General features: G+C 34.4%; 1 protein-coding gene across 1 annotated transcript in view; it reads left to right on the forward strand.

Moving 5' to 3' along the window:
• ITGBL1 (integrin subunit beta like 1) overlaps positions 1–19,092 on the forward strand; it is a 196,049-nt gene that overhangs the window by 159,215 nt on the left and 17,742 nt on the right. The window contains exon 8 of the mRNA XM_036455992.2: positions 15,777–15,893. Coding sequence (XP_036311885.1) covers positions 15,777–15,893 — 117 coding nt within the window. The remainder of the gene's footprint in view (positions 1–15,776; positions 15,894–19,092) is intronic.

A 19,092-nucleotide genomic window follows, 5' to 3' on the forward strand; every position in this document is an offset into this window, starting at 1 on the left:
TAAAAACCAACTAACTAGGACCATTTGGAAATAAGGACTTATAGGGCATGCTGGAATATCAGATATATTAAGTCTAAATTTAAGAAAATAGATGACAAACTGTATAATTTAAACATTTATTTCTAATCAATATAAGAATACTACAGTGAATTACAGTTCCTAATGTTGGGAGCTCAAATGGTGGATTAACAGAAGATTTCACATAACAGAGGAGAGTATTAGTTCAAAAGAATGAAAAACATATTTAATGGTGAAATGTTTTAGACTTTCCCCCCTGAGATTGGGAACAAGACAAGGATTCCTGATAGCACCACTTATGTTTATCATTGTTTTGGTGAACCTAGTTAGCACATAAAGGCAAGATAATTGTAAAAAGATTTAGCAATGGGGAAAAAAGAAATAAAACTATCCCAGCAACAAAACTAGACACAAAAGAGTGTGCTCTGTATGGTCCCATTTATATAAATTTCAAAAAATGTCCTATAGTAATAGAGGCTAGATTAGTAGTTGCGTTTGGGCTCTGACTAGTAGGACAGAAGAGAAACATCTGGAGGTATAGGTAACCTTGTATTTCTTCACTTGGGTGTTACACTTAATGATAATTCTTTGAGTCATACACTCCTGGTTTGTGCACTTTTCTGTATGTATATAAGACTTTAATACACTACAAGTAGACACCTAAGCAGGATTTTAAAGATTGGAATAATAACCATAATTAAAATTATGATTAACATATTTTTCCTCTTAATAAAAAGGCATATGCATATGAATCAAGAAAGAGATAATTTTAGTTTTAGAATCTTGTTGGCTTTTGAACATCTGCTCACTTTGGTTACTCACAGGTTTTTAATTTTTATTGAAATTCAAATGTGAAAACACATCTGTTTCTCTGATTCATATTTTATGCTGAACACTGAAATGAGACAATTGTGAACCAAGAGATCATTCAAAACAGGGAATGTGTCCTCATATTTATAGGGAAGAAATACACAATAAAGTTCTTAAATATTTAATGTAAAATTTCACATAAACAAGCCAGACATGCAAGCCAGACTGTATGTCTGGCTTGTTTATGTGAAATTTTACATTAAATATTTACTTTTTTACTTGTATATGTTAGTCTTTCTCAATTAGAATGTGACAGGGTCCCTGAATAAATGATTGGGGGAAAATGAAAGCAAGGAGAGCCTGGTTATTGTGATAATTTTTCAAGGCAACAGATGCTTACTAGACTTAGTGTGGCAATCACATTGTAAGTGATATAAATGTGGAATCATTATATTGCACATCTGAAACTTATATTGTATATCAACTATACTTAAATAAAGTGGAATAAATAAATAAAATAAAGTAATATACTTTTAAAAGATTTTAAGATATTGGCCACGTGGGTGATAATATTTCTTATGGAAGTTTTATACTTGTTTAGATATTCTGCTTTCAGTTGACTGAAGAAATATCTCATTCTCTACACACCTCTGGTATAACCTTAGCACAGATCATCATCTCTAAGAACCTGTCACCTGGTTCCTCTATTACTTGTATTGTGCACTTTGATTTATGGTTTCTCTGTCTGCGTCAAATTTGCCTTTCCATTTTTTAGCTTAAAGTGTATTAAGCCTTTAGAAAGAAGTCTAGATCCCTTTCCTCCTCAGATCCTCTTAGGCTAACTTTAGAACTCACCACAGTGTCACCTTTTCCAAAAAGCTGCCCAAGTCTCTGTGTTCTCCTTTATCACATCCTCATAATACTGTGTTCTAATATATAAGCCTCTTTGCTCTTCCCAATAGAGTATAAGATATCCAAGGAATAGTATTGAGAGAAACAAGATTGAGAGGAAGAGAAAAACTCATAAGCATGTCAAGCTTACTTCAGGCTGAGAGTTTGAGAGTTTGATATGCTTAAAGGCATTGGGTCTCTTAGTTCACAGAGCTACTGGTTCCCAGTCTTCTCATCATGTCCTCAAATACCCCAAAATACTTTTGATTAAGGTAAATATAGTGGATGCCCAAACTATGGTTTTACATTTTGTCAGTTATACTAGTAGCATTAGGAGATATGCGCTTATTTTCTTTCCTTTATGAAGAAATAATAGGCTAGCTTGTTTCTCAAATGGACAAACTGGATTGCAAATGTGTTTGTAAGGAGATGATACAAAGGTTTTTGTTTTTTCCCCCCTAAACCTCATAGTAGATACTTGGATTTTTGCATGAGACATTTCCCCAGTGACTCCCCTTGTATTTAAAGTAAAATTTTTTTTTAATCATGACCCTTATTCTATTTTGAAAAGCAAGAAATACATTTATGCTAACTGATAATGTCAATTACTTATTTTTGGCATTTGTCCAAAATAAGGAAGAAATACAACCTAGATAGGTGTTTTTGACTAAGCCAGATGGAATCCTGGCTATGCCTTTTACTGGCTGCATCACTCTGAATAAATTACCTAAACCCTGTCAGTCTATGTGCCTCATCTGCAAAGCGTGGATAAAATCAGGACATTCATCCAGGGAGTCTCCATGGAAAATAAATCACATAATGAATGGGGAGTACTTAGTACAGTGCCAGGAAGCGTGTGTATGGTCACAGTCACACAAAGGCAGCAGGCTGTTCCTATATGTAGAAAACACAAATTCATTGTCTAAAGACAATGGAGTTCTCAGTGAAGATCTACTCCCCTACAAGTGATTTCTTAACAATTATTTAAACATACCAACTTCTAGATGGGAAAAAGTGGAAGTGTTCAACCCAGAAACACATAAAATGCATGAGAAGGAAATGGAAACTACCACTTTGGTTGATGGCATAGAATAGGTGTTTGGTTTATCTTATCTTTTATCTCATGTAGGAGGAAAGGACATATTTATTGCAAAAAGCAGTTGTTCGACATGCATATTTAAATATAACAAAAAGCGAGGTGGTAGACAAGATAAATTTAGTCAAATTAATGCACTAATAGCTTATCCTCGGAAAATGCAAACCCCTGTGGTAGTTCTCTTTCTATTCCTACAAAAGTAATTAAAGCATTGGTGTTGCAAGGAAACCAGAGAACTGGAATTGAGAGCAGCCTGATGTATGAGAAAAGAAGCATTGAAAATTGTATTTTTAAGGTCCTCTCTTCTGCTTTTTAATTAATATTTGTATATCTATAAATCCAATTTCCACTTTCCCTTCTTAAGAAGCTAACTGCTAGATCTTATGTCTTTACCTTCATTTAAAATATCTACTCTTACCTTTAAAATTTATTTGCTCCTCCATTGTTTAATCAGATGGTCACAACATCCTACTAATGTGCCATGTGGCCTAGTACATGAGCCAACTGGTTTGGTAACAGTTCTTGGTCACAGAGGTGATGTCTTTTTCTATTAACTGCCACAAGTGAAAATTAATATCAGCAGTTGCAAGCTTTCATATTCAGAGAATGTAATATATACTCACAGAGCAAATTGAAGTTCACCGTATTAACTCCCTACTTTTTAAATCCTCATCTGACCAAGGGCATGCTTTTATTAATTTAGAGAGAGAGAGAGAGAGAGAGAGAGAGAGAGAGAGGAAGAGAAATCTCATGATTGCCTTCCATACACGCCTTAACTGGGGATTTAAGCAACAATCTTTTTGATGTACAGGACAACTCTCCAACCAACTGAGCCACCCACCCAGGGCATTGACACCATATTTCTCAAAATGCACTTATATTCTACTTTGTTTGTAATAGTTGGCAATATTTCCCCCTCCTTTGTAAACAACTAATCCTCACCCGTATTGAATATCTTGTTTGAGAATAATTTAATACTTTTATTGCAACTCCAAGTCTACATAGTCTATGTTTACATCCTTCTTATTTACTTCTTTTACTTTGTGTCAATAAAATACATCTTAGATATATAGTCAGGCTCCTCCTTAGTTCAAATAGTGTGAGGTTGATTAGACTGTGTCCCCAGTATTGCCTCTGATGGAAAATTAGCCTATATGCTATTTTCCATCAGAGGCAATACTGGGGACACAGTCTAATCAACCGCATAGGCCAAATCTAGGAAGAATAGTGCCTAGATTTGGCCTGAACCATAATGAAGCTGTTCTAGTGTTCATTGTGTTTTGCATTTGGATAAGGATGTAATTGCTACACTTTATTGAACTTTTTAAACTATGTTTTCCCCAGTATATCTTCAATTTTAATCCAAGATATATAAAAATTCATTATTTTGTTTTTTAATAAAAATTATTTATTGTTAACATTTTATTTAATTCATTATTCAAGCCTTTATTAAACATGCCCTTGTCTGTTAATCTGATGTCATATTGGCCCTGGGTAAACAGTTTAATCTAACCCATATACCAAAGTCTATAAAAAAAAAGTCTAATACATACACCAAGGGTGTAATTCTATCTTCCCTTCACCTGCCCATCAAACATAAACCAAAAAAAGAAGTTTAAAGCATCATATAATGTGTTCTTATCTTTATTCTATTCTGTTTTTTGTTGCTGTTTGTTTTTGTTTTTCAAGAAAAACAACTTTAAATATAATAATGTTACATGCAATAAACATAAATATTTCAAGAAAAACAAGGATTTTAAGTAAATAATATTACCAAAACTCTCTAATCTGCACTTTACTATGGGTCCCTTTCTTTCATTTTGATTTGTTTTATTATTTATGACACCCCTTACACATTAACTAAACCTACTCAACCCACAATAATGGTTTTCTTTATGGTTACAAAACAGTTGGAGATCAGTTTTCTTTCTGTGAAAACTGGAATTCCTATTGGAGGGAGTAACTTTCTCTTCCTTCGGGTCATCAATCTTCATAGACTCATCAGTTTGATTTAGATGTTAGACCCTCTCCTGTGTGCTGTCCACATGGTTGAATATTAGTTATCTCAGCAGATATGAAAGAAGAGAGCAAATGATTCTCTTTTAATAATCCACATCAGAACAATCCTGAATGAAGGGAGCAAAGGAAAGAGTTCCTGGGACCCCCACATTTCTTCTTATTTTGGGGCGGCACCCAAGGCAAAGAGCTTATTTGTGAGTTCATGGGCAATGTTAAAGGAGTGGTAGAGAAAGATTTTTTTTCTCCTAGAGATAGCCTAATTACAGATTTAAGTGATTAAATCAGCATTCTTTCTCTTTGGGCATGAAAGGCCAATTAGTCAAGCTCTAAGTAAATTAATGTACACTTGAAGTCGTATCAGCAGGAGGAATTCAAATGTGTGCAATAGAGGTCAAGGCTCATAACATACACTATCTGCTCCCATGAAAAAAATAATATTGTGCTTTAGGATTAAGTCTAGCCACAGTTTAGGACATGAGAAGGGCTACTAAAACAATTTTCTTAATTAAAATGAGTCCTCTTAAAAGTGCTCCTAACTGCCTAAATGGGTTTGGCTCAGTGGATAGAGCATTAGCCTGCAGACTGAAAGGTCCCAAGTTCGATTCCGGTCAAGGGCATGTACCTTGGTTGCGGGCACATCCCCAGTGGGGGGTGGGGGGGGGAGGGGGTGCAAGAGGCAGCTGGTCGATGTTTCTCTCTCATCGACATTTCTAGCTCTCTAGCTCTCTCCCTTCCTCTCTGTAAAAAATAAAATAAAATATATTTTTTAAAAATAAAAAATAAAAAAGTGCCCCTAACTAAAATACTTATGTTGTAATTTTAGATAAAATATATTGCATTGTTTATTCACATATGTAAAAATAGGTGTAGATAAAAGACTAGAATGAAATTCACTGCAACATTAACAAGAATTGTCCCTGAAGCTGAGTTGAACAGGGGATTTCCTGCCTTATGCATATGTATTTTCTTTTTATTTACATTGATCCTATACTGAGTTGTGATTATTTATGCATTGCTTTATATAATATATTTTAAATCAGTGAAATCATAATTTAAAAAGTAAAAGGCACTTAGTATTTCAATATGTGCGTGTTTATATGCAATATTTTAAAATCTTGATTTGAAATTAGGGAAGTGATTCTTAATAAGGGATAATAGAGAGATACATTAAAATATAGTGAATGGGTGTTTTAGGAAATGGCATAAAAATGCTAATGATTTGCATAAGCACCAGATGCAAGATGCAAATGAACAGTTTAGATTAAAAAATATTATATAACAAACTTCAACACCATGGAGCACAATTCAGATCAATCAATATCTGCTGGAACAGTACCCAGATTCTATTTTAAACATCATAATGATACTATTCAAGCCTCCAGTGGTGATTGAGTGTGTGGGCTGAGGCAGTGGCAGGCATTTTTCTTCCACAATGCTTTGGCTATTTTTTCCCTTTACATTTACATACCATTAATGGTATCTGAATACCTAGGGATACATTCAATCTATATATCAATTATTGGAGAATTAATAATTTTTGTTTGTTTTGTTTTTTGTTAATCCTCACCCGAGGATATTTTTCCATTGATCTTTTAGAGAGAGTGGGAGAAAGAGAGAAACATCGAAATGAGAGGAACACATCAACTGGTTGCCTTCTGTATGCACCCAGACCAGGGCCCAGGCCGGGGAGGAGCCTGCAACCAAGCTATGTGCCCTTGACCAGAATCGAACCCAGAACCCTTTGGTCCACAGGCTGATGCTGTATCCACTGAATCAAACTGGATAGGGCAACAATTTTAAGGTCCTAATTTATAAATATAATACACCCTTCCTTCTATGTTTCCCATAAAGCAGTTGTCATTTTCTAGAAAAAAAAGAGAGAAACATGCATATTAAAATTCCAGTGGCATTCATGTAACACATCATGGACTTGCAACCAATCCTTTGGATTCTCTAGCAATCAGATGTATTTAAGTCAAAGATAACTCAAGACAAAAGTAATCAGGGTCCTCTAACACTGCTTTTTGTATGATGTAGAGCTTATCATTGTTTAAGGCATCTCACTTAGCCTTTTTTTGTTCTCTGTTATTACCTCATTTCATTCCCTGAATAGCTTTTGTGGTATGATGTTAACTATTATTGCGAAGACTGATTGAAGAGTTTATTTCTCGTGATACATCAGGTGAAAGCAAAAGTCATTTCACTGCAAAACTGATACTGCAATTTCCTGTTACTTCAAAGAAGACATTGCTTTTCAGATAATGGCAGGAACGTTTTTGACAATTAACAATTACAAGTGATTTTGTTTCGTTTTGTTTTTATGTTCTGTATTCACTTCTTTGATTTCATTGAAGATTTCAATGAGAGAGACACATAAGCACAGTTTAACTCATAATATAAAGGACCCAAAGAAAGCTCAGGTTCTATTTCAAACAAGTGGTTATTTATTTTACTCTTTTTTTTTAATCTTCACCCAAGGACATGCTTAGCTAGAGAGAGGTAGAGAGAGAGAAACCAATTGGTTGTCTTTCTTAAACTCCCAGACTAGGCTCAAAGCCACAAACCCAGGTATGAGCCCTTACCAAGAATCAAACTCCCAACCTTTTGGTACACAGGGCAATCAATGCTCAACCAATTGAGCTATTCTGGCTAGGCTATCCTACATTTCTACACTTAAGGAGATATGAATGCTTACATAAATGGCCTGCATTTCAAATACCTTTATTTTCTGACATTTTTTTCCATTGCCTACATAGAGGATCACATGTATTTGAGTGTTGTTTTTCTTTAAACACCCCCCCCCACACACACACACACACTTAATTGGAAGCATATATCCCTCTCTTTCTTCATCTTTACACTAACCTTTTGATATTCTTACTAAAACAAAAAGTTTTATCTGATAGAGTCCAAGGAACATAGAGGAACCCCATTTATTTGGTCATCAGAGAGTTTTTCTAGTTAGCTAAGTTTAGCCATTGAGGTCTCTTGTAAGAATAAATATTTAATTATCTTGAAACAGTGGAAAAGATGGGCAAGGACTTTTTTTCATGTCTTCCCACACTCTCTGATCTTTCTTATGATTTTTTTATTACTCTCTTTGGTCTTTACAAGTAATATTTATTTGTATATAATTTGAGAATATACAAATTTCTATAAATCTGGATCACTATGGTCCCAGTAAGTCCCATTACTTGAAACTGTTTTTCTATACTTAACTACCTTTACTTTGTAGTCAATGGTAGGAAGTATTTTTTTGTCTTGGTTTCTGTATTAATGAACATTTTGAAGATAAGTTGCTCATATGGAATTTGATCATCCTCTAATTTAAATGTACATATGCTACATCCTCGTGTACAGTATGTATACACTTATGTGTATAAACTATGTTCTTTCTATTGTTTTATAATTTGGAGAAATCAATATTGGTACATTTAGAAACAAATAATAATAAATGATCAGTAGAAAATATTGTTTTATAGACTAATTTTTCTTAATTGTAGAAAATTAGCTTGTTGATGGAAAATATAGTGTTTACTGTTATATGAATTTCACTGTTCAATTTAAAAAAAATAATCTGCTAATTATTCCTGATATGAAAGAAAGCCCACACTTGCTTTTAATTTAATTAGTACTGCTTAAATGTGTACTAAGGAAGTGATATATTTACTCATACTTTTGAATTTCTTTAAGTAACAAAAATCAAGAATTTAAATGTGACTGAATCCTGATTCCACCCCCAAAAAGGTTCAACAACTTTTTACAGAACCATTTCTCTAATTATAGCACACAGAACACTGTCTTGCACTGGTGAATAATATTTGTTTCCTGTATCAGTCCTTTGGCATTTGTCCCATGGAGTGTTTCGTTGAGAATTACAGTTGCATGTATTTATTTATTATTTAAAATGGAGCCATTAAAGTCCAAACCAGGAATAGGTCCATGTGTGACATGATTTATGTTTGCAGAATCCCCAAATCTTGTTTCTGAAGTAGATACTGCCCAAGGTCAGTCTATGAGTTTACGAGGGAGGAAGGAAGGAGATTCTTATTCTAATGGCCCTTGGCCACTTCATGATGGTCACATTAAGCTCCATATATCCGACCTTAGTTCATTCATTGACTTTTTAGCCCTGGGCTTGTCACTTAGTTTTTTAGTTAATTGGTAAATTAATGTGATATTGCCACCTAATTGTATCTCTGCCTATTTATGATATTGCTAACTATATTTATCTAACTTATAGTTAGAAAAAAGTGAATCAAGTAATTTCAGTTTTTATTTTAGGAACTATCTTAAGGTTGAAATAATGAGATAATGTAACTTAGAGGTCTAATAGACCTCCTCTGTGATATTTTTCGCCATACCCTAGGAAAGCTTTAAGGAAAAGTGAAGCCTAGTGCTCCCATTTTCAATTGTAGACATTCTGGGGCAGACTACAGAAAATTATATTAGCACAACATTTGCTTAAATGTCTTTTTCTCTCTCATGTAGTTCATGATGGATCACTTTAATTCGTTTGTACTAAGAAAGCACAAACAGAAGGATTGACATTTATCTGTGCCTTTAAAAGGCATGAGCCATTCTTCATTGGCTAGCAATTGTAATGTCGATGTGGCTTAAATTATGTCTCACTGCCCATTTTGAAATGGAAGGTGAGAGGTGCCTCTTCACTTTCAAATGATGGAAAATTACTTGATTCTCAAAAAAAAAATATTTGAACTTGGGATGAAATTGTACAGAATATTACAGTTCTCGAGTGCTTAATTCCTTCTCATAGAAATTTCAAGGGAACTTAGGATGCATTTGGCAGGAGCTTTTTCTAGTGCAATCAGGTTGCTATGGTAAACCAATTATTTTGGGCAAAGGAGGACTGTGTTAGTAAAGTGCTAATCTCTTTTCTGTTTTATGTGAGGCTCTAATTACTCTCCAACTATTGAGCATGTACCACAAGTGTGGTTTTTCCCATTTTAAAAAGCGAAAGAAAATAAGGTCATAGAGAGTGTGCCTGCTGTTACCATGCTGGCAGGTTCATTTGATCATATAGCGTTTTTCTTAAACAATCTCATTTTGGATCAAGAAATGCAGTTGCTTTTGAAAAATTCAATGAGAAAGAAGAGGTATGAATTTTATGTGAGCAATTGAAACCCAAGCCCCCAACATGTTTTTATTATAAAAATATAAATAATATCTATAATTTATTAAATAATATTAGGAATTAGGCCCTGTTATATGTATTACAATAATTAGCTTTTAAAATAATCTTATGTGATCATTATTATTGAATTCCCATCATGCAACCATGAGAAATGAGGTTTGACTTACTCTTCCAAGGAAACATGTTTAACAGTGGATGTGTCAAGATAAAAATCCATATATATATATATATATATATATAGAGAGAGAGAGAGAGAGAGAGAGAGAGAGAGAGAGAGAGAGAGCCCTTGCTTTTGTATCTGTGCCATAAACTTTATTATTATTCCTCTTTGCCCCATTGACATTTCACAGACAATTTAAGACTCATGCCCAGGTCACCTTTGCCAGGGAACTTCTCTAATCCTACAGGGTGTGCATGCTCATGTATTTTACCTTTATTTCCTCTACTATTGAAATTTTTAAATGTCCTACTTAATTTTGTGTCTTCAGCATCTAGCACAATACTTAGCCCCTAGCTGATATTCCAAAGGGTTTGTAGAATGAATGACTAGAGGGAGTGATAAAATCAATGCAATTTTTCAAAGTTGATGAGCCTTATTCTTGAATAAGAACACATACGTGTTCTCTGTAGTATAATTTGAAGGAAGTTAAAATCATTCTCCACCCCTCAAATGTGAGCAGAGAGGATAGAAATGATTTGTGATTGTGTGTGTGCTGTATTTTTACTTATAGATTCTGGAGATGATTTCAGTTTTTAGCAGTCATTGTTCAGGTCCACACATCTACCATGTGGTGTCTGAAAATTCCAAATTTTTACTCTTTTACAAATGCCCAATGATATGACTGGTGGTAAAGAAGGAGAGAAGATTGAATTGGTTGCTAACATTTAATGAGATATGAGTTTATCCAATTAGTCAATCAAAGGATTCTCCCTAACTATTAATTCTTGAGATTAGGATGAAAATAATGAGAGAAGGAGAAGGCAAGTTTAAAGATTGAGAACTTAGTTATGGTTAAAACTGTGCAAAAAGAAGAACCCAAAAATAAAAGACATACAAGAAAGAGAAAAGGAGAGGACATGTATGTATGCATATGTGTGTGTGTGTGTGTGTGTGTGTGTGTGTGTGTGAGAGAGAGAGAGAGAGAGAGAGAGAGAGAGAGAGAGAGAGAGAGAGAGAAAGAAACACCTTTTCTCAGGCAATGCTTTGACATATCTCTCCATTTTCATTAGCATAGAGTCACACTACCATTCCTAACTATTAAAAAGGAAAGCAACAATAGGTATAGAAATGATTGAGGAGTGCCCCTTACTTATTCTGTGACCTCACGAGATGATGACCTTTGGATCCCTTGTTTTCACAATGTGACTTCGAGTAAGACACACATTATCTCAAGCACAGAGGTTCATTTTCTTTTCTGTAAATTGTAGGGTTTTTTCTCTCTGTAAATTGACTTTTACACCTCCAACAGTCTCCAGTTTTGTGAAATAAAAAATTATTATTTATACTATAATTGCACTATAGCAATCAATAAGAATGGAAACTAGTGAAATTACTCAATAAATTTTTGATATTTTAATTTCTAAAAATGAAAATGAGGCAATCTACATTTTATAAATATATCAAGTTACTCTTTTTTTTATCTCATCTTATAACTTAGTAATATTGAGTTATCCTATATAGAAAAATAAAAATTTTGCTTTTTTTTCACTTTAGTGTTTTTGAGTTGTTTGTTTTAATGTTTGGCACATGCCTTACAGCATCTTGTGGGCAAAATCCAACAAACAATAAGTGAGGTTTTCTTCCAGGATATATGAGGTAAAATATTATTAATTAAAAAGATTTCAGAAATTTTATGTATTTTAATTAAAACAGTTGACTTCTCAACAAAACATCGTTATTTTAAATGAGTGGATTATTTCCATGTGATTTACTAAAAGATATAAATAATTCACCATTGATAGTAATTATCATGTATTATTTGTATTGTGAATGTTCAATTTTTGTCCTTGGTCTATTTTCTTTGAAGATGTATATCATTTCTTACTTACATATGAGCTCCTACATAGAGTAATTTTTACTTATCTGTCTTATTTATACAAAAGTTTTATCTCAGTTCATTGTTTATTTTTAGTCTTGTGCTATTCATTGCTTTAAATAATTTAAATGTCATATTTTATGGTTAAATTTATCAATGGTTAAGGTTATATTTCTGGTTTGTTGTCTTATGTAGTCTTTCCCATCTTAGGGTTATGAAAACTCCTACCTATATTTCTGTCTAGCATTTTATGTTTTAAGCTTTTACATTTAAATGTTGAATCCACTGGGAATATATTTAGTTGTAAGGAGTTAAGTAAAGGAACTGATTAATTTTGCAACATGGCCCACCAGATATACTAGCCTTGTTTCTTAAAAAATCCTTCATGCCTAGAAAAGTATATGGTGTGTTAATTTATAGCATTATGAAGTTTTGTAAAATAATCACACATCAAACCATGACTGAGGTGCAGAAGCAGAGTAAAGCCAGAATCCCAAAAGCAACCTCTTATCTCTTGCCAAATACCCCACATACCCACCCCAACTCCCACCTGAAAAGATGACCATTATTCTCACTTTCTTGGTAATCAGCTCTACACCTGTCTTTAGTTGTCCAGCTAACCATATATTCCTAAACATTAAGGTATTTGGCCTTACCTGTTTTGAAATTAGATCATCTAATGTTTATTATTTGTGGCTGGCTTCTTACACTCTACATTTTTAAGATTTAAGCATGATGTGCAAGCAATGGTGCTTCCTTCATTTTAATTGTTGTACAGTGTTCCATTTGAGAATATAGTTGTTATTTATCTATTCTATTATTGATAAACATTTGGGATATTTTTCCTTTGAGACTACTTGGAATAGTGTTTCTCTGATTCATCTGGAATATCTCCTGGTACAAATGTGTATGCTTTTCTCTAGGGAATATAGCCAAGAATTGAATTTCTAGTTTATATATTATGCATATTGACTTACCAGGCAATGCTAGTCTTCCCAAATATTATACTAACTTATACTTTCACTAGCTGTGAAAACATATCAAACAAAAACCTGCTTTGTACTTCCAAAACACTGCCAAACTTATGGTCATTTTTTGAATGCTTGTTTATCTAATTAGTTAGGGGAAGAATCTCATTATGGATTTAGTTTTCATTTCCCATATGCTCAAGAGGAGAAGGTCATTATACAATATATGTCTAGTGATCATGTGAATTTTCCATTAAAACAAATATTGAAAAACTTTAACCATTAAATAACATGACTTATTGTTTCAGAATAAATTTTTATAAAAAAGCCAATAATTTTGCTCAAAACAATTTAAGATTTTGATACTTACAAATCATTCTACAAAATTTGCATTTGGAGTTAACACTTAGCAAAAATAAATTGGAAATTATATAGCATAGCACATATCTTTTGTTTAACATTAATAATATTATCTAATCAAATTATTCACACAAAACAGGTTGTTAATAATTATTGAATTTCCTATAGGAGATATTTTAGAGTAAGTGCAGCAAGACTTTAAATTTTAATCTAATATTTGTGGCAAACATAAACACATCTTAATTATTGTGAGAAATTTTAAAGTAAAAAGATCTAAATTGAGTGAGATGTATTTTATTTGTTAAAATGATTTCTTGCACATAGAGCTATATACTATGCTTCCTGTAAATGTATTGACTTAGAGTACTTTTGTATTTGATATGAATATCAAATTTGAAATGTTTGAGTAAAATATATTTTGATAAAAAAAATCGTAGCTATTTACTGTATTTCATTACTCTTCTTTGCTAGTAGTTTGTCTCTGTCTCCACAGTCTGGATTATTATTATCATTCACACATCCACTTATGCATGCCAGAAGGTAACTGGGCTCAGAAGATCTGGTTTCTAGCACCAACACTGCCAATGTCTACTTCCCTGACTTTAGGAAAATCCTTTAGCCTCAGCATGCTTGAGTTTCCTCATCTATTAAATAAATTACAGCAAGTCATGGACCTTCCTGACATTTTACAAAAAAAATAAATGTATGCTGGTATGTTCTTCCAAGGAGAGATCTGAAGTCTACCAGTTATAGTTCTTGATAGCAAACAATAGAAACCAACTTTATGAACTGGAATGAAACAGGATTGAATTAGAAGGGATTAGGCGCAGAATGCAATGCTGGACAATCACTCCAGCTAAGCAAGGCACTGCCAAGACCAGCCCCTGCTGCCACCACTTTTGAACTCTAGCTGCTGTGTGCCAAGCTCACTGCTTCTGGACACTCACTACTGTGCTGTTGTACAGACCCTGTGCCCTTGAAGTCACCCTCAAAAAATCAAAGCCCTGCCAAGAGTATCTGATGTGTCCCTGTCTTGTCCACTGTCAAGTTCTGCTGAACTTGGGGGACTGTCTCCAAGTAGAAAAACAGACAGGTTGAAGGGCAGCCAGAACAGGAGTATCTCTTACCATGTCTTTCACCAGTTTCTCCAAGGAACCGCGACCCCCCGACACTTTTGCCAGAAAATATAATAAATCACTGCATTGGATTATCTTTCATGACAGCTCTGAAATTATATGATTCTAAATACTAATTTTCCTTCTCCCACTCTCTACCAACTCGCAATTTTTTTTTTAACAAGATACAAATGCAGCAACAGAATGACTAACGACAGTGTGGGGTCAGCCCTGAAGCATCTCATGATCATTTCAGTGGGTGTATAATTATGATGGCTGGCTAATGACAGAGAGTAACAGATGTCTCAAAGTAGTTACCCAGCTGAAATTTTGGCAAACTAGTCCAAATTCCTCCAACAAAAGGAATTTACTCTCTTGTATAGTCTTCTGGTGCTCTGTTATGAGTATACTAAGGTGTAGCATGGCTCAATGGTCAAGTGTACACACTTTAGCATTAATGAGAATGGGTATAAGTTTTGAATCTCCCACTTATGAACTGGATCACCATGGAAAGTAACGTGACCTTAATATGTCTCTGTTTTTTCTTGTTTAGTAAATGATAGTGGTTAGTCAATGGGTGGTATTAGGAAAACAAAATGATGGAATTTAAGAAGTTATAATGGTTGATACATTTTTATAGCTCAGGAAATGATGATAAAAGTCATAATGATAATAGTTAAGGCAGTTCTCAACTATGAACCAAACTCATTCCAAAAAATATTTATATGTTTATTTTTTAAGTCAAAAATGATAAAGATATTTAAGACATGTGCAGTGACACGTGCTCCGTGTTAAAATGTGTTTAGTGAACTATAAAATTAATTCAAAATAATCACTAACATGCCATATTGCAATGTACCAATGAACATGTTTTTCTTCATGTGGTGGATACACCCAAAATAAAAATATTTTTTAAGTGACCACATTAGGCTAAATTTCTCAATATATGTAAAGTCGATTCAGTTACATTCAAATGGTACCGTCAAACTAAGATGAATATGAAATACCCAGAGAGTTTAATAACTGAATTAGTCTTCAAAGATGAAAGAAACAAAAGGTGGACAGTAGTAAAAGTGACTGACTTCCGAGCCAGCAATTGCCACTTTCACTCTCGACCACCTGGGTGTTTATGTCTGACCTTCAGCTTACCATAGGGGGTTCAGAAAGTTATTTGCTGAGCTAGAATCAGGTACGGCCCAGAACTGGTCCGGAGGTCTGTCTGGGTTTAATAGTGTGCTTGTTTCCTTTGAAAGCCATCCTGGTTCTGTGACTCTCCTGATGTACATGCTCCCCCTTTGTATTTTGCAGGTAAATGTGAATGTGGCAAATGCACCTGCTACCCGCCGGGGGATCGCAGGGTTTATGGGAAGACGTGCGAGTGTGATGATCGCCGCTGTGAAGACCTCGACGGCGTGGTCTGTGGAGGTGAACAATTTAGCAGCCTTCCGCTACTGCATGCAACATGCTTCACCTGCCTTCCTTATTCTACTTATCCTTTTTTTGTAAACTGTTGAAAAGAAGATAAACAAAAATTAGTACACAATTCAACCTAAAAGCGATATACAGTTATGTTTGTAATTACCTTTATATTCTTAGACTCTTGATTTAAGAGCATGTGAAAGTATACAGTGCACTATTCGTAAAAGGTGGTTGAGACCAAACTAAATTCTATGGAGATAGTAAAAGGCTTTGCTGCCACTGAACAGTTTAAGGTGATTCTTATTATTGTGCTCATAAATCCTGGGGGAAGTAGGTATCACCCATAAACTTGAAAAATAAAACACACACACACACACACAGTAAGATAGCTTCCTAAGTTTAATTACAAAATCACAGGATATACAATATCTCAGTTCCCATAATGGCTCTGAGACCCAAATAAGAGCTTATGAAAGCAAGAAACTGCAAAGAACAAACAAGACAGATAAAAGGTAATCAGCAAAACTGAGAGTCCCAGAGGTAGAAGGTTGACAGTGTCTATCTGGTCTTCATCCAGGGGAGGGGATTTAGTTGAGATTGTCCCGTCACTGATATTAGTTACCAGAAGTATCTAAGTCTTTTTTTGTTCAGTACAGTATGTGTATTGACTCATTTTGTTTTCATAATGCGGTATAGAAAGCCTGCCTGGCACCTAGAGAAGACCTTGTTATCATTGCCATTTTCTCTGGCATGCAGTGTCTTCCTCACATGGGTCTCCGTGCCCAGCTGCTCTGGTGACTTGTTTGAAATGGTTGATATTGTAGAAACCTCTTATATGTACACATCCTTTACACATTCCAGTGAGTACATTTTTTGTTTTCCTTGTTATTGATCTCTTCATTTTTTATCATGATGAAAGGGCTCCAGGAAGGAGAGGAGAGGGTGAAATATCTCAACACTCACGTTTATCCTAAATAACACAGCTTGTCAATAACTTTCATGAGCTTTCAAGTTTAAGGGTGATACTTACTTCCCCCAATGTATTCAGAGCTGTGATTGTCTGGTCTTCAGTTTTGGGTGACATTGATGATTTCTCCTTTCTGGTCACTCTTATCACACTTGACACTGAGCTATCAAATAAAAGTGACTGTCATTCATCTCAGAAGTATTTTTAGTGCTTCTTCTGTGAAGAAGTTTCTCATGTATTCATCCAAGCATGGAGGAGCACAATTAAGAAGACACACTGGCCATTAGGGTTCCTCAAGCCAAAAAACGCACTGGCAAAGTTTCTGTATTTCTCATTCTATCTAAAAATACCCATTATTATAAGGACACCTCTCTCATTTATTTAATAATATCTTATTATGTATATAGCACAAATTTAATCATATCAGCAAATACATACTGCATACTCATTCCACATAAAGCCTTGCATTGCACTTTAAATACATATGCCCTTAAATATTATTAATCACTAGATGTCATTACCTCTAACCTATATGCTAGCATTCTGCTTGGTTCCATGGGAACTTGCTCTATCTCCAGCCAGTCCATATAAGCAAATCTTCCTAAATTTATTTAATAATACCTAGCTGCCCAATTTCTGATTGATTTTTAGTTCTTATTCTACATGACCACTTTTTAGCATAGAGTTATAGTTACTCTACTCTGAAAGCCCCATGAAATGGTCTCCTTCCTGGGCCTCAGAAATACCTTCCCCATCCATTTCTTCTCAGATTTCTCTCGTAACTACTTAATTTCTTATTTTTGCTCATCTCCCAGAGCTTACCAATAAATCTGTTTCCCTTAAAATTGATGTTGTTGGATGCTATTTCTGCTTGCTATTTGTTGCCCTTGAGTAATCTCAACCACTTCCACTTTCATCTTTAGTTTTCAACTAAGTTGGAAAGGATGGATTATGAATGAACTATTTATGTCTGATGGGAATGCTATGCTTTTGGCTTCTAACTCTACCAGCAGGCAGGTCTCTTGCAGGGTTTCTGGAAGTTATGCTAAGGAATTTTCAGAAAATATTTTAGCTCCTGTGGAGCATGAGGCTTCTTTTAAACCAGAGAAGTCTCAACATCTGTGCAACATGGATCTCAAATCTGTGCATCTGAATCGTGTTATCTGAAGAGAAGGTAATCCCCAGACCACTATGTTGAGTTGTCATCTTCATGAATCCTTGCCAGGATTCCCATGGAGAGGATGGCCCAATATTGTCCAGCTGCCCGGATGTGGTTCCTACCCCATGTCCTTCTAAGGAGACTAGTGCCGAATGGCAATCTTAAAAAGCCCCACTTGCTCCTACTGCTGCCCTGAGGGTACAAGCAGCATTTATAGAAATTCATGGTTTAATAATCTGAGTGAGGAGCAGGGAGGAATCAAAGATGAATCTTGATGGCTTCATTGATTGGGTGGGTGAAAGAAACTATGCTTTTATTGGTCTAATTGCCTCCATTTATTGAAAAAGTGAGCTTTTTCATGGAGGGCAATAGAGATGGACAAACTTAAGTGTGTTAAGATTTTGTTCGTTTTATCTGCATTGTATTCCTTATCTTTGCTTCTCCTTCTAAATTGCTCCTTATCATTTTCCCATTCTTCCAAATCATCTCCTTTGGAACGCCTTTCTGAAATTATTTTATACTTCCTCCATACTGTAATACCTTCATTAAAATACCATCACATTTTATTGTAAGTTCTTTTCTTCAAGTCTACACAATTCTAGTGGATATAATAAAACCTTTTTCCTCTGAAAAATTATTGTATCCTCAAACTTAGAAAAAAAGTTGATGCTTAAGAACTTTTTAGAATAAATTATAAATTAAGGGAGCAACAAGTAAATTAAGGAGTATTGACTCCAGTTTTGGATTAGAGAATTCTTCACATTGGAGTTACCATTTGACGTGGACCTTGAATGGCTAATACCTAGAAGTATGAAAAAAGGATGTGAACATTTTAGGCCTGAGAAAGTTAAGCAAAGGTGAAAAATATTTTGTATGTTGAGGGAAAATATTTATTTAATTTTTTTATATCAGAAATTTTTCTTAGCTGCTCTTGAATTCATCCTTGGAAGGATTTTTTCAAACTATTTACTCATTTATTATTTATAACAGATATTATTTCCCTCCCTTTATTTTACTTTGTTCATCTTTAGATATCAGGACATTGTAAAATATTTTTATATTAATGTTTTTCCTTCAAT

The sequence above is a fragment of the Pipistrellus kuhlii genome, unplaced genomic scaffold (genome assembly GCF_014108245.1).
Source record: "Pipistrellus kuhlii isolate mPipKuh1 unplaced genomic scaffold, mPipKuh1.p scaffold_m20_p_3, whole genome shotgun sequence".
NCBI lineage: Eukaryota > Metazoa > Chordata > Mammalia > Chiroptera > Vespertilionidae > Pipistrellus > Pipistrellus kuhlii.